Raw genomic sequence first — 21,323 nt, forward strand, 5'->3', positions numbered from 1 at the left:
GAGTAAGTTGGTTCAGTATTTGTTGGAAGCCTAACCTTACTTTGCATGAATGTGCAATTAACCCCTTTTCTCTATTTTACTTCCCCAAAGAGTTCATGCAGTGTCAAGCCTTTTGCAATCATAAAATGCTATAAACAATTAGTAAAATGTGTGGTAAAATTTCGAGATGTGCTTTATCTACTAATTAGCTGACATTGTTTGGTTATGCATTCCTGCTTTGTATTGTGGTGGTTGGCACATCTGAAATAATTCACTTTAGAGGTAGAACACTTGTAATTATTTCCATATCTGTTTATTTTTTTCCACTGTCAAATTATTATGACTTCAACTTCAGATGGTTGATTTCAGTATTTTAGTTTGCATCATAAAAACAGAAAGTGCAATTTTTGCAGTATCCACATACATTCTTCAACTTATAGGTACTTGAGTTCCATTTTCCATTCCAAATTCATCCTTTACCTTAGATGCTCTTTCAGCCTTCTTAAATTCTTCATGCTGAGACAAAATGATATGTTGAGAATTTTTTTTTAATGCAGCAAAATTACTTTACTTATTTTTGTCTAAACATTCTCCGTGGTAAATCTAAAATGAAGCAAAGCTTTAAAAAAAGCTGAATCCTCAATTATGTGTATTTTTAACAGCTGAAACATGAGCACAGGATCTTCAGAGTATTTTAGCCATAGTGAATCATAATTCACTTTATAATTATTTCAGTTTAAGCCGCTTTACATGTTTGAAGTGTCATAAAAAGTCTGTATTACTCCATCAAGTCAGAGCTTGTAAGCAGTTTGTTAGGCTGCCATGTTTTAATGGAAAAGCCACGTGTGTCAGTGTCTGCAAACTCAAAGAAACAGGTGCAGGTTTAAATTCTGCTGTGTAGTTCAATTTGAAGGATTTTGTGAGACACCCCCCCACCACACACACAGTGTAATCTTTATAGCACCAGAATTTGTCTGCCTAAGTATATTTTCCCCTCACTTTAGGGCTGTGAAAGCCAAAGACTCCATATTACAATACAGAAAGTACATATTGGTTTGGTTTTGCCTCTGTCCTTTTACTGTGGCTACTGCTTGTAGCCACAAAATTCTGTATAGTTTTAGTTTAGCCTGAGACAGAAGATGTTTCCAGTCTTGCACAAAAAAGTCTTTCCCAGTACTGGTGGGGTAATTTTGAAACCTTAGACTTGAACATACATCTACACAGACAGCATAGAAGTTGGCAATTTTTTTTCACAATTTTTAACATACTTTGTCCCAAAAGCAAAATTCATTCAAGTAGCTATTCCTAATGGGCTTTATATTGAGTAGGAATTTGTGTTGTTTTCTTTCTAACACAGATTTTCAGTATTTAAGATATCTACTAAAAATTTTTCCCAAGTCTCCAGTAGATTCTGAAAGAGTCATAAAATACCTGGTTGAAAGGGAACCTCAAGGATGATCTGGTCCAACCTTTCCTGATAAAATGAATCCGAATCTATTTTTTATTTCTAGAGAAAATTTGGAGGCACTACTTTAAGAGATATTTGTATGGAATTTTTCCGCTTTATGGTGTGAGTTTGCTTTCCCTGACTTGGTGATCGTCATGAAAAGTGATTGAATTTCCTCAGCAAAGAAGGTGTGCAGCAGCCTGTGCCAGCTCCTCCTTACTTGCATCAGTGCTGTGGAAGAAAGTCTGCTTCCATGGCCTAGAGTGTGCAGCTGTGTGAGGTGTGATCATGATTTCAGGTTTTCCACTCTCACAGAAGCAGCAGAATTTGGCCTAATGGCAAGGCAGGTCAGCTGCAGAAACATGTGGGTTCCAGCCCTTGCTGTGCACCAGCTCTTCTAGCCTTGCACACATGCCATAAACACTCAGGAGGCAACATCTGCCCAACCCTCTATGCACCACAGCAATGCTGCTGTACCCAGCTCTGTGCTGGTGTGTGTATTGTGAAGGAACTTTTTTCAGCTCAAACACCCATTTTTCTTGTCAGAGAAACAGGAGACCCATGGGCCACAGAAGTATAAAGTGTATACACCCTGATTTCACTCTTAGGCCTGGAAAAAATTTAAAACAATTCAGATATATTAAAAGAGCTCTTTAAACAAAGTTACCTATTTGTCACACCCTCCCTTCCCTCCAAAAAAAGCCCGTCTTCCTGATGTGAGTCCAATTAAAAAATACATGGTTTTGGTTCTTTTGGTTTTGTTGTTTTGGTTTTTTTTTTACCTACTTCAGTCTTTTCAACATTATTTGTTGAAAAGAAGACAATGGATATTATGTTTTCAAAAAAATGAAAGTACTTCTGTGTTTTAAACACCTGCCAATCTGAAATCTATTGTGGCTTTTTTCCCTACTGTGGTGAATAATTTTGTGTTGGGATACCTGTGATAGTAGAAGAAGCTTGTTCTGTTCTATACACATTATCTGTAATGGAAAGGGACAGCTGTCCTCATTTTGCAGTAATTAATAATGCAGATATTTAAAATTATTGTTTTGCTAAAGAACTAGCAGCTTTTTTGGTTTTAAAAAGAAAGTGGTTTTGTAGTCTTTGAGGCATATGACAAATCAACTTAATGATAGAGCTTGAGAGGGTAAAAAATAAAGTTTTACTGGAAAAATTGAGGTTGCGCCAGCCATCACAGTAAGCATTCCTTTTCTTGACGAAACTGCATGGAATACCTAATTGTCAAACTTTTACAGAAGTCAGCTAACATTTCCAAAGTACTCTTATGTCAAAATCTGATGAAAAAGCAAGGCAGATTTCTTTCTTTTCCTTCCTTTTTTTCTTTTTTTCCTGCTTGGCTGCAAAACACTGCCTTTCTCTGCCTCTGATTCCCTTACTGCTTTCTTCGTTTGTAAGTTCGGCATACGTCAGTGTCGCTTCCTCTTTTGCCCCATCCTACCCTCTTTCCATCTTCTTCTGCCTTGTAGGTGTTCAGTATGTTTTTGGAGACCCTGGTCGACTTCATCCAGGTCCATAAAGAAGATCTGCAGGACTGGCTGTTTGTACTGCTGACACAGCTGTTGAAAAAAATGGGTGCTGATTTGCTTGGGTCTGTACAAGCAAAAGTTCAGAAGGCACTTGATGTCACAAGGTAATGAGCACTTTAAAAAGTAATAGTAACAAATTTGTTAGCTATTTTGAAGGGTTTTGCTGCTTTTATTTTGTGTGTGTGTGCTGTTTGATTTCTGGAAAAATGCACAGCTTATAGAGATCTTGAACTTAAATAAACCTTATTGCTTCAGCATTTTGGTTTCGTGAAATGACTCCTAATTGAAAGGGTTCGAGTCCTCAGTGCTGAACAATTAATATGATACCACTTACATGATTGCAAAATGTGCACTTGAACCATGTATGTTTGTTGTCTCACCTTGTATTCAGTGATGTAGAAATTGTGTTTGCACTTCTTTATTTTGCTGTGAAAGTTTCACTGGAATATTCATCTCTGCATCAGCATTAACTTTAAGGAGTTATGATAATAATGGATTTGCTTTCTGTCTTCCTTCTCACCAGACTTCACTAATAGCCTGATTTAGAATCAGAATTCTAGCATATCATTATTATATCATTCCTCAGTACTAGCATTATCTGTTCTAGCTGTAATTGCTTCATAGCAGGAATTCCTTAAATCTTATGCTTTACATGCTAGGTAAGGATGTAATACAGTGTAATAATCAGATACAGTGGCAACTGGTAGCAGTTTAGCTGGTAGCACCCTTACTAAGAAGGGTGAGAGCTTATTTGGTGCCTCTCAACAGTTCTTAAAAGAAAATTTAATGTAACTTAACATTATTTTGTTTGTTTACAGGGAATCTTTTCCAAATGACCTCCAGTTCAGTATTTTAATGAGATTTACTGTTGACCAGACCCAAACACCTAGTCTGAAGGTAAGACTTATTAGGCTTGCTTTGCAGACAGAAATTATCATTAATAGAAATTTGCTTGTCTTAATTTTTTAATTTGGATTGTTATTTTTGTTTTGTGTAAAAACAAAGAAAAAGAAAAGGTTTTCAATTAGTGGATTTTGTTTTTATAAACTTTCAGACAGTCAAGCCAGCACTGCAGGACCAGCTTCGCTCTTTTTGGAGCTCAAAGGTTTTTGTCTGAATTACTGTCTTTTTTCTTAACCCTATGTGAAACTCTTACAGTGTTACCAATAATTTGTATTTGAATGCATTGTATGCTGCTACTAACCTTTGCGAGAAACTTGAAGCATGCAGATGCTCAGTTTTAAACATGACACTAGTATGAAAATGTTTGCTGCAAGAGAGATCTAATAAAAACACAGTACAGTAAAAATGAGCAACAAAAATGTGGCTGCCTAACATCAAGCTGGTTATGCAAACTCACTCTATCAAGTCTTTCCTAATTTTATGTTTGTGATTTCCCATACTTTTTTCCCTAGTTCATATATATTTTTTCCTGTGTTCAGCCTGATAGGCCTTGAGTTATTTTAAATTATTCTAATATTAATGTGAACTTGAGTTACTATATTTAAAATCAGCTATTTCTGTGATACACTCCTCTGAAAGCAGTGTGTAGCTTTATAATTACACACATTTTTATCTAAGAATCTGTAGTCTGTAGACCTTCCAGCATATCTGAAAAGTAAAAATGTATTCTGTAGTACATTTGCAGTTCCAAAGAGTGTTCATTTTAGAACAAATGCATCAAATCCTAAGAAGATTTATAAGTTATGCGAATGGGGAAATAACAAGCATATGATAACTGGCATCTTCTGCTCTATCCTGCACGAAATATTTTTACTCCGTTTGATACTGCACAAGAGTATGACTTTTCCAGAGTTATGTTGAACCTGAAGTCACATGAATATGCCTATTTTGTCTACAATACAGTAAAACTTATATTTTTAAGCTTTTGAGGACAGTTGATACGTTGACCACTGTTGCTTCGTAGAGCTGTGTTAAAAAGGGACTGCTGTCATTTATTGAAGACAGCAAATGAGGTAGTAAAAATCAGTTTGTTGTTTAAATGAATCCTTGGAACAAATTTTATTCTGCTTGGTTTTCCTCTCTAGGAAAGTGAATTTGATGGTTGAGATATTCCTTTTTCCATACAGTAGTGTGTAGGTGTTAAAGGTGCATCAAGCACATTTCAAAGCTGAGAGTGTAGATTTGGAACAAGACATGGACTCCTACTAGGCTAATTTGGGACTGAGTTCAAGATTATTCCCTAAGTGGTCCAGAAGGAATTCAGAAATATGAAACACTTGATGGGAAGACATTCTGAAAATAATTTTGAGAGGGAATTCTGAAATCAAGATGCTGGTAAAAGTTATCTCCATAGAAGAACCTATAGTTCTATAGTATAGTTGGAAGCAAAATAAAGAGTATTTAGAATGAATTTTTGAGACAGTAAATGATGTAACTGTTTAAGAAAAGGTAAGCTTTCTTTTTCCAGAAGAAAGTGGAATCTGCCCCTTACTTCCTTTTTATATGGTAACTACAACTTCAAGATTCAGACAGTAAAGTTATTTATTACCCACAGATCAGAAGTAACTATTTAATATCCACATTATTGAGTATTTTGCCTAAATCCCATCTTCAGTGCACCCAGATATAATAATTGATATAACCAGTTGAATAATTGGTGTGGTCAAAGCCCACTGAGTAATTGATAATCCTAGAGGACTACTCCAATTCTTGAAGTCTTGAGCTTTTATTCTTTGATAAACTATTATCTCATTGCTTTTCTTCTAGGAATATTGAGAAACAGCATTCGCTGTGACAGGAAAAAGAGAAGGGATTTTCAGCATCCCCAAAGATGGTCAGATAGGAGGATGGTAGATCAGAAATTTGAGCTGTGTAACAATTCCCTTCTACAAATTACTTTTTTGTCTGGTTTTCACTTGATAGTAATAAATAATCATCATCCTTTGGAGTAAATTGTCATTGTCATTCTCTACACTTAAAAAGACAGCTAAGTCTCAGGCAGTAAAACTTGAGCTTTAAGAGGGACCACAGGGATGGATTTGGATAGCTGGGCAGTAAGAAGGCCAACCATAGAGATGATAGAATTCTACTGACCTAATTCTTGAAAGATGCAGCTTAGTGTACTGTGCTATATCTGTCATGCTTCTGCAATCATTTTACACTTAGGTGTGGTGAGTTACTGAGACACAGTTTAGAGGTGCCAGATGTATGTGTCTGGTTTGGTCAAATGTTTGGATGAGCATAGGAGTCAAATGTTCTAGGTGGGATATAATCTCTTTAGCTTATTTTTGCAGGGGCAAAACATACAGTTTCCAAAGGATGGATATTGTCCTGAAATACACTTCCAATCATCACTTCATTTTTCTTGTGTTTCATATCAACTCAGCCTCAGTGAGGAGTTGATTTGAGCATTGTGACCAAAGTTCAAGTTTCTAAATCCTTCTTTATCTTGAAAGTGCTGATTTGCCACAGTTGATCAGAAGATTTTTTTTTTAACCTAAGTCAGCATTAAAATTTCTAGATTAAAAAACACCTAATTAACAGAGATTCACAACAATTTATCTTTAGTGTATATTTTAGTCATTTGGTTATATAAGGACACAGACAATCACTCCTAAGTATTCACTAAGTTGGAGATAGACACCTGGGCAGTCTGAAAGTGACAGTATTGAACAGCTTCCTAGAGAGTGGTTTCAACTTAACAGCAAATACTCATTGTAAGAATTCTGGAGATGCTTTCATTGCAGTCCAAAAATTTTTCTCTCAGAAAGATTAAATGGATTGTTGAAGATGTTAGCCTTTTTATTTCTAAATTTCAGCTAAATTTCAGTATGTAGTTACTGGAGATATTGGCAAAGATACTTCTAAAGTAGATTTGCTGCTCTTATGGAGTTTTACTTGAGCATGGGGTTTTTAATCTGTAATAATACTGACCACAGAAAGGTGTAGCCCTTCCAGAATAAGTAAAAAATGCTTTTTTTGGAAATAGCTGTCAGGTTTAGCTTTGGGAATCTGTCTCACTGTGAAAAGCTCTGTTGGTAAGAACTCCCTCCATTCATTTTCTATTCAGTGCTGTTCTGTCCAAGAGCCTCCATTTTTGCCGAAGTCTGTGCAAGTTCCTCAGGAAGCAGTTCTTCAGACACTAAATAATGCTGCTCTCTCACATACAATACTTCAGAGTCTCTTCATTGGGAGAAATACCTCTGGGTGTTCTAAGTGTTACAGTCCTTAACAGCAACCTTTAAGTCTTACATCAGATTTATTTAAAGCCTCAACAGTCAAATGTAGTGGTGTCACAATGGTTTCCGTGTGTAATCTAGAAATGTCAACTATTGCTTTGAATTTGGAAAGCCATTTGGCCTAAGGTTTTTTGCTGCAGAGATGTTCATGGCTTGTCTTTTTCCTTGGAAAATAGCTAGCAAATAGTGCATTTGTAGATACTGATCTGCATAAGATGAAAGCCTTCAGATGCTGCTTGGTCTAACTTCAGAGAAGTTGAGCTTTAACAGCTGCTTTGGAAATGAAATATTCATTATTAATCCTCATTGTGTGTACCAGTGTATCTTGAGTTTTTAATCACTTGCAAGTTTCATGACCAAGAGAAATTTCTAAATAGCTTTGCACAGAGCAGTTGTACTACAATCCATGAACAACCAGAAATACACCCAGAACTCTTTTTCTGTCTGGTTATGATGGACATAAGTCTCTCCCTCCTGGTAGGTATTTTTGGTTCACTGTAATTCTAGTGGAAATAAAAGCAGCTGATAGATGGTCTAAATAAATGTCCAGAACATTCATTGACGGATTGGGTGACAAATTTCTGAGGTAGTAGGAGCTGAGGAAGTAAATATTTTAGACATGCACAGGTGTAATAGACCTTTGCCCAAAAACTGTGCAGCGGTGCACAGAGAAAGCAGAGAGGGGCTGCAATCTGGGATGTACAAAACAGGGAATCTGCATAAGGAGTAAAACAAGTTTGTGGAGTAAGAGAATGATCAGATAAATAAGGGAGCTCAGGAGGTTTTCTGTCCTCCTGGTAAATCCATGTCTCTGTTATCTGAATATATTCAAACAAAGTGTGTATGTTACCCATCTAAGTCTTTGCTAGAAATGCTATTCCATACATTTTTTAGTATTTAGTGGGAAGATTCCTGTGGCTTATTTCCAGAGACTGTGACTGCTCAATCTGATGTTTTATGAAAAAAGCACTGAGTGTTAACTACTTGGTAGGAGCTAGTAAGAAGTGATCACTGGTTCATCAGATGATGTTCATTTTTCATTTTAGCACTTGAAAAACTTTCTTAATAATTCTGAATTAATCTTTTCTTCATTTCTTTTTTTATAAATATAAGCTTCTGCATATGCAATGATTTATGTCTTTTAGTTGCTATCAGTGAAATGTAAGCTTTCTATAAGTATTTGAATGTCTGTGGAATAACTTTCTTCTTCAAATGTTAAATCCATTTGTAGATTGTTTTATTGCAAAAAAACCCATTAATGCTGAAAATGTGTAGTTTAATTGGAAAAAAAAATCTTTATTTTAGGGAATGAACACTCTGTGAGCTCAGTTGTTCTTGCAGCCCACCATTGTTATTGTCCACCTGACTCTGTTTCTCTTTGCAGGTCAAAGTTGCAATCCTAAAATATATCGAAACTCTTGCACAACAGATGGACCCAGGAGATTTTGTAAATTCAAGTGAAACTAGGTTAGCAGTGTCTCGAATCATCACCTGGACCACAGAACCTAAAAGCTCAGATGTTAGAAAGGTATGTTTGTTAATGTGTCCTTAGAATTGCAAAACATTCCAGGTAATTAAGAATATTGAAGTAAAAAATTTTAAATTAACATCTTGAGACTCTCCATTACAGTTGTGCTTTTATATATGTTAGTATGTTGAGATTCTGTTTCATAATTTATCATTCTTCATTGCAAGTACTGTCTAGTACTAAAATCTCTTTAATGGCCATTTTTGGTAGTTTTAATATTACATCAGAGATCACCCCCTGTGATACTGAATAGCACATTTGTAGCAGGAGTGAGAGGTAAATTTGGTAGCAAACTCAGTCTAATCTCTGTTGGCTTTTCTAGAGTCCTTTATTTTTAACAACAGGTAGGTAGATAGCTGTTGAACCTTGGACAAAGAAAGTGCTTTGATAAGGTTATAGACTTATTGTCATAGGCTTATTCTTATAATGCTGCGCTTTGAGTGCCAACCTCCCTTTTCCACATACTGATGTAAAGTGAAAATTAACATCTGTGAGCTACATAGATACAGCAGGGGTAAATAACCATAAGAAATGTACTAGTGCTGTCTTTGGAAAGAGTTTCTAAACAGCACTTCAAATTAGTGCAGTAGAAAGCAAAAAACTCTTATCTTATTTGCGGTTTGATGGAACAGTTTGGTTGTTCTGATGGTTACAGGTCATGCTGTGTAGCTGCCATTTCCAGCATGTAAACACTCCAAAAATGTTGTACCTTTTATTGTTCCTCAGTGCAAGTGTTTATGACAAGGAGAGCTAACTCTTCTCTTTTTCTGTCTATTTCTGCAGTTTGAAAAGCAGCAACAATTAATTTGTTGTGATTTGTTTTGCTACTTTCAATTAGGTTTGAGTTTCGGCAGCTTCATCATTTCTGGAAAGAGTAACTTCCTTTGTTTAGGAGGGATGTAGGAAAGAATAGTAGGGACTATCTTACAAATTGTGATGTGAAGAAAACAAAAATAAAAATAACTTACAAGACTTCTTGGTATCTAGAATGTTTGTAATACATACTAAAAAAACACCAGAGAGTTTTTGTATTGGAAGTAATGTTTTAGTCATTCACTTCTTGTCTAACTTCATGAGTTTGAGAAAACAGTAATAGATTACATCCAATGGATTTTCCTTGCCTGGATATCATGTTCTAGTAACATATAAAAGATCATAGAACAGGAGGAGAATTGAAGCAGCACTATCTTCTAAATCTGTGAAGTTTTAGTACTGAGACACGTGCCAAGCTGTCTTATCTGATGGTTCATAACCCTAATAAGCATTTTTATGTCAATAAGTAACTGAATCATGCATAGAATTACCAGTGAGTTTATTCATCTGGAACACCTTAATTATGTAAGTTTTCAGAATTTATTTTTCTTTCCATAACACAGCTCTTTGAGGCAACTAACTGCAAAAATCCTGTAACAGTTGAAAATAAAATTTTGCCAATAAGAAGTCAAAAGAGTTATTCTGATAGTATAAAATATTTAATTCTCTTAACAGTCTTCTCAACCTGCTATCACGGCCTTCTTAATTTTATTGGGTGTAATAAGCTTTATAGGATTTGGTGTAATTTCTTTAAATTAAAAGCTTTTTCTAAGTAATTTCAGTGTAATTCGTGGATTTGGGTTTTTTCCTTAGCAAAAGCAGTTCTAGTGCTAAGTATTATGAAAAATCCTAGTTTATTAGTCTCACATTGGGTACTCTTAATATAGTTCAGTGACATGGAACTTCTTTCTGGAAAGTAAAATTCTGTTTGAAAACTTAGATTTCTTCTAAGATTAGAATGCTTCTGGAAGAAGTTTGAATCTATTCTTAGAAAATTTCTAAGAAGAAAGCAAAACCAAAGTATTTCTAATCCTTATTTCACTCTTTTAAAGATTATCTCTACGTGAGTGAATTTAAATCTCAGCAGAGACCTTATGCTGGGGAGAACAAAAACCTCTAAATACTCTAAAATGCAGGATTTCTTGGGTAAGGAAGAAAGAGAGAAAATAGGTAATTGCATTGAAAACCTTCTGCAGTCAGTATCAGTTTTGATACTATCAACAGAGCTTCGTTTTGGGCAGACTTGATGGTATCAGTTTTTGTCCTGATACAATCCTGGACTGGCTATTGTGTTCTCTTAATAGCAGCTTAAATAGACACAGTATTAAGGAGTGGAGATTGGCTAACCAGACAGAAAAAAGAAGGTGGTGATTTCCAAACCTCTGCTCAGATGCTAAATTTGTCTTGGTTTTGCTTTGTATCAGTTTAGATTAAAAGACTGACCATTAGAAATGACAAGGACAAGAGAAACATCAGACAGATTGCAGAGGACATTCAGGGTGATCATTTGAAGGGAAGGCTATCAAAGGGACAAGGAAATAAATAAGTTAAAGAAAACAACCAGTCACGAGTATGCCAAGATAATTTGTGGCAATCTGACATGCTAGGATTTTTGTTGTTTAACTTAATACTGAGATGTGTGCAGGTATGTGTGCTCATACCTTGGCTCTCCACTTTTAATTAAAAAATGCTACAGTTCATTGCTCTGGAAGCAAAAGGAGGGAAATAAATGTCTAAAAGAATTTTCTGAACTACTTGCTTGGAGTGTATTGGTGGTTAAGCAAGCTGCCTATCATTCTGTCTAGCATGAGGCACTGGTTGTCTCCAGTGCATGGCAGAACTTGAGGGTGAGCTGTATAAACTGCGTGTAGTTGGTTAATCTTACAACCACAGTCTCTGCTACAAAGAAGTCATTCTGGAGAACTTCCTCCAGCTCTCATTTGCACTTGTTAGTTTAGTGACTATGTTGACAGGTTTGTTATACTATCCAGTGAATCTTCATCAAACTGTACAAACATTACTTAATTCTTTCAATCAACAGTTCCTGTACTAGGGGGAATCCAACTGTTGTGTAATTTACTGTGTTGCTTTGTCAGTAGAGAACACTGATGTTTTTATTCAGGTTAAAAAAAAACCCAGCATGTGTAAAACATGCTGTAAGATGAATGTGATAGTAAAGATGAACTGATTAAATTGAGAGTATGGGAGGTGACATCCAGTACAAACTACTCCACAGTTTTCATTTTCAGAATTTGTAGTCGGCTAAATTCCATTGCCCCTTATGTTTGCCTACCTTTTAGAAAGGTTAAAGGAAGCAGAGGCAAGGTTAACTAACTAGCTTGGCTGTAGGGTAAGTTATGAGGAGTATCAAGTGCTGTGATCACTACTGTCTCATTCCACATTAGGGTATCTTGTTTTAATTTCTACAATGCTAACTGTTCCTTTTTAGGCAAGTGTGTTATCATCTGTAATTTTTTACCACTTGCAGAACTCAGTAGAAAGGATCACATGCTTGCTTCTGCCTGGAGTGTTTCATTTCTCTCTCTAAATTTATTCAACTTCCCAAACTCTGAAAGCCATTTTTCAAATTCCTTCATTTTTTTTCCAGTAAGGATGTGGGGCTAGGAGGCTTGAAAAGCACTTTTCTGAAAGACTGCTTGTTACAATGGTAGTTGTGTGCCTGAATTTATCAAAATCAGAACTTCCAACTTGCCAGCAAATATGAACTGCTTTTGTTCACATCTGTTAACATCTTTATTCAAGCTTGATCAAGACTTAAGTCACATTTTGTGATTACCACTCATTATGGCATCTTTTGCTGATAGTTACTTTGAAACTCTAATTAATGTCTTGAGTTTGTGTTTTCTTCTTGTAGGCTGCACAGTCAGTGCTGATTTCCCTTTTTGAACTCAACACTCCAGAGTTTACAATGCTGTTGGGTGCTTTACCAAAAACATTTCAGGATGGAGCCACAAAGCTTCTCCATAATCATCTCCGGAATACAGGCAACAGTGGTCAGGTATCCACTTCTGCTACTCTTCTTTCTGAAGTTACTATGTAAAAGCCTACTTAGTAGCTCTCTATGGAATGTCTTTTCCTTTTCCTCTGCAGTTACAGTTTCTATGTTGCTTCCAAGTGACTTAATAGATTTGGATGTTCTTCTTAAGAGTAGTCATCTTGTACTTTCTAAATTCAAAGTTACACACAATTGAAGTTACTAGTAATGGGTTAGACAATCCAGGAACTTAGTTGAAGCTCTTTAAATGTTTCTGGGTACCGGAAAAAAAATATAATAATAAATATAATAAGTTAAAAGGGAAGCTTTTAGTCCTACTAAGTATTTTTTCTCACCTCTCCTCCTCCAGGGATCAATGGGAAGTCCTTTAACAAGACCTACTCCACGCTCCCCAGCAAGTTGGTCAAGTCCTCTCACTTCCCCAACCAATACATCACAGAACACTTTGTCACCAAGGTAATGTGGTATTACAATGCCACATCTAAGGCTTATAACACATTGTCCAAAATGTAACCCCAGAAATGAAAGCATTGGCAAAATTTTGCACAAAATGGCAGATGTTCAGAAATAATCCCTCTTCCTCCATAGAGTGAGACTGCTAGGCCTCCCAGAAGGATCTGACATGCTGGCCTGAGGTGGGAGAGGGCTGTCCATCTTGGAATGCAAATGGTTTAGCAAGAGAGCAAACCCAAGTGTGCTTCTCTAACAAGTGTTAAAATATGTCATCTCATGTCATGGTTTAATCCCAGTTAACAACTAAGCATCATACAGCCACTCAGTATCCCCATGGTGGGATATGGGGGACAGTCAGAATATAAAAGAGAAAAAGTTGAGATAAAGACAATTAATTAGGTAAAGCAAAAGCTACATGTGCAAGCAACAGACAATGAATTTGCCATCTCTTATGGGGGATCAGATGTCCAGCTGTCCCCAGGAGAGCAGGACTCCATCACTTGCAGCAGTGACCTGGCAACTCAAGTGCCATGACTCTGAACATCCCTCCCTTCCTCCTTCCCTCAGTGATACATGTTTAGATGGTGATGCCATATGGTGTAGAACATCCCTTTGGTCAGTGGTGTCAGCTGTCCCAGCCATGTCCCCTTCCAGCTCCTTGTGTACCCCCGGGCTGCTCGCTGCCAGGGCTGTGTGAGGAGCAGAATAGGCCTTGGCTCTGTGTAAGCACTGCTCAGCTGGTGCTGGAACAGCCCTATGGTAACAACCCCATTTCCAGCACAGATCCAAAGCATAGTCCTCCAGCCAGCTACTATGAGGAAATTTAAGTCTGTCCCAACCAAAAGCAGCAAACTGGGTCATCAAGCCAGATTTAAAACTGGGGAGACTAAAGAAGTAATAGTTTACAAGTGTTTTTTACAGTAATGATGTTGTCAGCAAAGTGGACAACTTTGTAATTTTGCTTTTACCAGTCAACTTGCTGTTGAGTTTTATCAGTGCTCCTTACTTGAGCACTTTTTTCAGAATAAGAGGATGGTGTAAAAATTCCAGTTGTTTCACATTCAGCAGAGTAAAACCGAGCAAAATAAGTTTTTCTTCAGGCACTTGCTGTCACCTAATGTAGCTTTTCCCTTACCTACTTTTCAGTGCTTTCTGTGTCGATGTTGGTACACTAAGGCATACCATAATACAATTTTGGATTGTGAAGAGACAACTTTCTTAATGTATTTCAAGAAAAGTTATCATCTTAGTAATATTTCCTCAGTCTCTGTAGTTGCCTGCTAATGTGATTTAAAAGTACAGGTCACAAAATAAATCCATCTTACTTCCTATGTCGTTCTCTGTGGCCCACAGTGCATTTGACTATGACACTGAAAACATGAATTCTGAAGATATTTACAGCTCTCTTCGTGGAGTCACTGAAGCCATTCAGAATTTCAGTTTTCGCAGTCAGGAAGATATGAATGAGCCTGTAAAACGAGATGCTAAAAAAGATGATGGTGACACAGTGAGTATTTACACTCAGTCCATGTTGGTATCAGCAAACTAAGCTAGTGTCTGATTGATTGCAGATAAGAAAGCATCTGTTTCAGGAGGTTTATATTCTTAAATTGGGCATGTCTCCTAAATTACTTAAGAGCTTTAGAAAAATATGTTCCTAGTCTTGAGCTGCATTTTGAAAACGTAAATGCTGATTTTACGTAGCAATGTCTGTGTCTTTAACATGTTAACAGTTTACAAATCAGTGATCTTGCAAAACAGCTGAAATTATTTTTCTGAGATGTTTGTATCCTAATACATGTTTTTCTGAATGTTTTATTTTATTTTGTACACAACCTGTGGGATGTTAAGATGCACTATTTAAGACTCCTGTTTCTGTTAAACTTTGGCTGTAAGATTTGTTGAACTTGCGACATATATATATGCTTAAACACATTTTTAATCACTTTGCACCAGACTTGTAAGATAAAATACAACTATTTTTGGTTTATGATTTTTTTGGACAACATACACCTTTTTTCTGGGCTTTTTTTTTGTTTGTTTGGTTGGTTTTTGTTTTGGTTTTTTTTTAAGGAAAGCAGCTTTTAGGGAAATAAGACTTCTTATTTGAAGGCTAGTTTGAAAATTCTAAGCATTTTGAAATGTGTGAGTTTTTGCTATATAAATGAATTAGTGCTGTAGTTAATGGAAAGGTGTAGGAGTGTTTCACATGCTCCTGTGACACTTGCTGTGGTGCAGATTTGCAGTGCTTCGGGAATGGTGGACATGCGAGCAGGAGGTGGTGTGAGCGATACGGGCCGGACAGCGCTGGATAACAAAACGTCATTACTCAACACCATGCCTCCCCACTCCTCACCACGCTCACGAGAGTACAACCCATACAATTATTCTGATGGGATCAGTGCATTCAATAAATCTGCTTTGAAGGAAGCCATGTTTGATGATGATGCAGAGCAGTTTCCTGATGGTAAGATTCAGATGACATTCTGTGCTAGAAGAAAAATTATGAGATTTTTCTATCTTGGAGTTCAGTTCCTGAAGTTATTGTTAGGGAGATATGTATCACTTCTTTGAGAGGTTTTTACAAAAGCTGTATTTTAAATTAGTTTATTTGTTAGTCATCTCTTTGAGTTACATTGTTGGATTACCTGGTAGCTCTAGAGACTAAGGGTAAAAATGAAGGAAATGCTGAAGTATGTTGTGTACTTCTGGAAGCACCTCCTTTATCAGTATTGCCAGTATAAATTTACCTATCAGATTGTTTTATGATTGAAATTTAAAGCAGGAGGGTGGAGAAAAGATTTAGTAGTAGTAAAAGTAGAAGTAAAGAAGTAAAAGTTTTACTTCTACTTTAGTAGAAGTAAAACTGGATCAAACTGGTTTGGGGAATTAGGTGAAAGATTAAGTATTTTGTTAGTAATATATTTATATCTGAAACATGGCATTGGCATTTTCTATTGACTAAACATTATTTTTAAATGAAACATAACAAACCAGCTTTTTGCCAGGAATGTGGTTCATCTAGCCCATGTAAATATAGGAACATGAGTTGTTTTGTAGGCTTCCAGAGCTTCTTTATGATATTTCTCCATTTATCTTTAGGTAATTTTTTCTATCTCTATTTTAAGAAGGTTCCAAATTAGCACTACTATCATTATTTTAACAAATAGTCAGTGGTTCTCATAATCTGGTATTCACTGGTTCAGCTATAGATTAAGCTTTTAAGTAAACACTTTCTTAATAACAAGGGACAAAGCAATCACCTCCCTTCTACCTGTTTTGCTTTTGTCATTCTGCAAAAGATGTGTTACAGAAACAGTTAAAAACCAGTTCTTTTTTGACATGGTGTTTTATCCACCTATTCTATAAGTTGGCTTTAAGTTTGCATCAAATCAAAACCAAATCCAAGTATGGTGCATTTTTCTTTGGTTTTCTTATATATCATGAAGAAGCATGTAGTGCAGCCAGATACTATCTTCTGAAAAAGATGGAGGGAAAATCACAGTTTTACAAATCGTGTCATGTGCATATTAATAATTAAATAGCTTTGCCATCCACATACAGAGCCAGGTTATGTTCGAGATTCTGTATTAAGGGACCTTGTTTTACATGGGAGAGGCCTCCTGCCTTCTGACAACTAATTTTTGGGTATTGCATTAAACCAGATGCAGTCTGTGCTGTGCCAGCATGATCCAGGTTTGTAACAACTCACGACTGGCTGGAGTGAAGCCAGTTCACTCATCCCCATCTAGTATGAGTTTATTCTGGTTGGAAGAGTAGTGCAATGCATTATTTAGGTCTGCTCTTTAATGGGTCTTGATGAAGTACTTGCTTTCATTCCTGTGCTGTTCACCCATAGTATTTAGCTGTATCGTGTACATTCTGTCATTTGTGTGTTACTTTTAGAATTTCACTGGGATTATTTGTGAGAAGTCTGCAAGAGAAAAGATACACTTGGCAAAAAACCTTGTGCATACAACTCCTCTGTTGAGAGTTACACACCTTCCCCATAAACCTGAAGGGCTAATTTGACATTAGTTATTTTTTTGGAAACTCCACAGAATTGCTGCTTGTTCCTGCCACAAAATTACTTTAGTACTGGATTCCCAGCTATCCTGTCACGCATTACTGACAGAAAGATGTAGAAATACAAGGCTAGATTGGAGAGCCTTAGCTGCTCATACAGTCCTGTCAACAGCACTGGGGCAGGAATGTGTATTTTACAGATGGTTTGTCTGGCAGTTGAAAATTTTCTGTGGAGGAGATGCCACAGTGTGCCTCACATGACTCACATTTGAGTGTTTTGCTTCTCTTATGTAAAAAGATCTTCAGAGTAACAACCTAAATCTTCCAACCACTTGCACTTTGATTTTTTCCCAAGGGAAACACTCTTTATCTGAAGCATAGGGAAACAGTCCCTGTTTGAAAAACAGTGTTCTTCTCCAAAGAAGCTTGTATATTTCAGCTTGCTTCCATGGCTTGCACTTTTCAAACATCTTCCTTTTTACCTCCCACTTTGTACATGGGCTTAGGATTTCTGCTTCTGTGTCTCACATTACACTTGGCATCTTTTTTCTTCCAGACCATTCCTTTGATTTAACATGACAATTTTCAGTTCTTACCCTGTTCTTCAGAACATTTGTAATTGCTCCTTAAAGTGATGTCATCTGCAGATTTTTTAAGTTGGCTCCAAATTTTTTTGATAGCACTAACAAATGCATCCAACAGAGCCAGGCTCTGCACACATCTAAGCAAGGACATCACTCATACCCTCCTGGATTAATAGAAAGCCATTTATAATCCAGTCACCCTGCAAGTGATTCATCAAATTTTGCACTTGCTTTGTTTGCTTTTTTTTGGCCATTATGTTTGCATAGCTTTTATAGTAGGATGTTGTGAGTGGCAGTAGGAAAATCTTTCCTAAATTCAGGACATACCTACATGTTCCCTTTTAACCCCTACACTGTTTGTCCTGTCAAAAGGATATCTGATCGGTTTGAGAAGAGCTGTTCTTCATCAATTATTTATCTCTCTAATGCATATTTTAATTCATTCAAATGAAGGAGCTATATCTGCTCCTCTTCATTTGTGTTTTCTTTCCTTTCTGAAAAATAAATTTTGAGAGTAGATTTTGAACGTGACTTCTTTTATGCTACTCCATTCTTACCTAGAGAATGTTTGGAAATTAAATACTGGGTGCTAAGTCATACAAAGAAATGGAAAAGGCAAGCTGAAAAAGCATGTCCCTCTTGGTTATCTTCATGTTTTTCAGTTATGTAGTCCATACACACTGAAGCTTTTTCCTCCCCTTACTCCTGCATGGACATGGCTATTACCTTCCCCTCTCTTTAACCCTTCCATCCATCCATCTAAGATGACAATACAATGAAAATGCTTTATTTAAACAGATATAAGTAGTTTTGCAAATGAAGTGTCAATATGCATTCCCTGAAAATGGATTTGCTATGCTATAATTCTTACAGTTCTTACTTGTAGAACAAGTATAGAAGTGCTGCCAGTAAAAGTAATGATCTTGCTTCCATAAAAATGACTGTCCATTCTACTCATCTGCTTTAAATAATAACTGACCTAATGCAATTTCAGTCTGCCCTTTAGTCAAACATTAATCATCCATTAATACAGAGGCAGCAGAAGTGTTTGTGGTTTGATTTCAGGTGCTGGTGCTCCTGTTTATTCATGCAAAACCGAATGCAAATAGGAATGTGGGATTCAAAACCAGCATGATTTTTACAGTAGCTGACATGTGATATTAAGATATTTAATTCTGTGGTACTCAGCATTTACTGTTTTCTTTGTACAAATGCTTTGTACAGCATTTTCAAGTTCAAGGGCTGTGGTTTCTCAGTGTATGATATAATTAATTTGTCATGGAGGATGTTTTTCATGTGTCAGTTAATACATGCAGTCATTTCAGGAAAGGTGCAATGCATTTGTATTCTATGCCAGAACTTCCAAATTTTCACCTTAGGAAATGGCATATTTCTGTTAATTTATCCAAATGTTTCAGTGCAAAGATGGAAGCTATATGCTTCCCTTTCTTAAAGGCTGAATAAAGATTCTCAAGTTGGTATTCAAGTTTTCATTAAGACCATATTTAAGTTTCTTGATGGTTTGCAGATCACTCGGTTTGCAGTCCAGTGTTTACAAATACAGGCTGTATTAATAATGTGTTTTTCCATTATAATGGAATCCTGTCTAATAAAAACTAAAATCCAGAGCCATCTCTAAATGAATTGGTTTTGGGATCTATGGGACTAGCCCTGGTTTTCCTTTATTTCAGCTCTTTTGTATCAAGAACTATTGTTATACTTTTTTTTTTCCCTGCTTGTTTTAGCAACCTAGCCATTGTGGAATCTTGGCTTACAAAGTCCAAACAATTCTGTAATACTAACAGAGAAAATATTTTTTTTTCATCTTGAATGGAAGGGTCATATGGGAAAGATGGCCCTTCTTGTATAGATCAGATATAAAAGGGTGCAGAGTACTTAGTGGGTACTGCAAGCCTAAAAACCCCTGCAGCAGACTAGCCTGCAAGGAAGCTTTTGCTGTGTCATTGTAGGGATTTGGGAGGGATTGTTAGCTTGTTCAGCAGTGTTGGCTGCACTGAAAATGTAGTGGCCAAACTGCAATGCTTGCAGGCACATGGGGGGGAAAAAACAAAAGCATGCTCGAAAACAAGCAAGTCATTCTAGAATATATCCTTTAGTTGTACAACAAGCACTGTTATTGTTATCTGCAGTAACTGTTTGTGCATTTCTTTTTGACAGAGCCTCCCATGGACCATTCTGATCTGGTTGCAGAGCTACTGAAAGAGTTATCAAACCACAATGAGAGAGTTGAAGAAAGAAAGGCTGCCCTGTATGAGCTCATGAAGTTAACTCAGGAAGAGTCTTTTGGTGTTTGGGATGAGCACTTCAAAACAATACTTCTGCTGCTGCTTGAAACACTTGGAGATAAAGAGGTAAATTCAGAAACATCCAGTTAAGAATGTTAACAAAGTACATGGCTTACTTTCAGTACCTTTGACATTTGTATGAGTTGTAGAAGGGGCACAAATTCCAGTCAGTGGTGGAAAAATAAAAAAATGTGAAAATACAAAAATGCCATGAAGTCCAATTCCTCTGATGGTGAAAAGGGCGTCAGTGATACTTACTTTCTCCAGGATTCCTATTTGTGGAATCTGACATATTAGATTGAGTGAAACATTTTTGCACAGAGATTCAAAGCTCTTCTGTTTATAGCCCCTGAATGAATCTGGAATTTCAAAACATCATGTGTGGCAAAGCATTTAAATATTTGTTTCTAAAATACAGTAATACTCGTTGTGAAGGGACTGAGTTCTTTCTGTGTAATAGAAATGTAGAGAACTATGTAATGTAGAGAACTAGTTCTCTAGAAAGGCCATGTTCCTGAAATTGCTCAGGATCAAAAAGACACTAGTACTTGTGTTTGATTTTGAAAGTAATTGTATAAAGAAAAAGTAACAAATGTGTTTGCATGATGGTTTTATCAGCCCTTGTGTTTGGAACTTCTGGGTAGCATGGATAAGTCAGAATAAGTTTAGTAATATGTTTATGATCTGTCACCTGCATTTTCTGCAAAAAAAGAGATTGAAGAGATTCTTTCCTACTTTTATTTGTTAACACTAGATTGAGCCTGTTTATGTGTGCAAAGCATAATCAGATTTTTTTTCCATTATTAAAGATTTTTCCAGCAGCTGAACAAATGTGAAAAGCATATGCCTGTTTAAAGATGCATAACTCATTTATTTTAATATTGAATCTTTAGCATGCAATTAGAGCTTTGGCACTGAAAGTTCTAAGAGAAATTCTAAGAAACCAGCCAGCAAGGTTTAAGAATTATGCAGAGCTCACAATCATGAAGACCTTAGAAGCACATAAGGATCCTCATAAGGAGGTCAGTAATCAGTTATTTTATTTGTTTAAAGTTATATTATTATAAAATTATTACAGAATGAAAGAACTGTCCAGAAAATGTGAAATAATAATTTCTTACCGAGGAAGTAATTTTTTTAATAATGAGCATATTATTATATGTTTAAGAACAGTGATGTTATTAGTAAACATGGGTTTGCAAGAAAAAAAAAACCCTGCAGTTCTAAAAGGTTCTGAATGGCTAATATCATCTCTAATAACAATTGCCTTGGGTGCCATCCCACAGGACCATGTAACCAACAGCGTGTCACCATGGCTCTTCAAGGAATAACTGAAAGGTGCTTTTTCCTTGTTTGGCATCTTAAGCCAAATATAAGTGTCTTAGAGATGTGAAACAGTCTTTTGGATTGAAATGAGATTCA

The 21,323-nt window shown here is 36.3% G+C and overlaps 1 protein-coding gene across 17 annotated transcripts in view; it reads left to right on the forward strand.

The window, feature by feature from the left end:
• Positions 1-21,323, forward strand: part of CLASP2 (cytoplasmic linker associated protein 2) — a 145,959-nt gene that overhangs the window by 118,586 nt on the left and 6,050 nt on the right. For 11 of the 17 annotated variants that reach the window (XM_058800515.1, XM_058800522.1, XM_058800535.1 and 8 more), the window contains 9 exons: positions 2,914-3,077; positions 3,792-3,870; positions 8,560-8,703; positions 12,392-12,535; positions 12,882-12,988; positions 14,339-14,492; positions 15,224-15,452; positions 19,774-19,967; positions 20,795-20,923. In XM_058800515.1, coding sequence (XP_058656498.1) covers positions 2,914-3,077; positions 3,792-3,870; positions 8,560-8,703; positions 12,392-12,535; positions 12,882-12,988; positions 14,339-14,492; positions 15,224-15,452; positions 19,774-19,967; positions 20,795-20,923 — 1,344 coding nt within the window. Of the gene's footprint in view, positions 1-2,913; positions 3,078-3,791; positions 3,871-4,027; positions 4,079-8,559; positions 8,704-12,391; positions 12,536-12,881; positions 12,989-14,338; positions 14,493-15,223; positions 15,453-19,773; positions 19,968-20,794; positions 20,924-21,323 lie in introns of all 17 variants that reach the window. The other 6 variants (XM_058800510.1, XM_058800532.1, XM_058800559.1 and 3 more) reach the window with 1 other exon arrangement.

The sequence above is a fragment of the Ammospiza caudacuta genome, chromosome 1, assembly GCF_027887145.1.
Source record: "Ammospiza caudacuta isolate bAmmCau1 chromosome 1, bAmmCau1.pri, whole genome shotgun sequence".
Lineage (NCBI taxonomy): Eukaryota > Metazoa > Chordata > Aves > Passeriformes > Passerellidae > Ammospiza > Ammospiza caudacuta.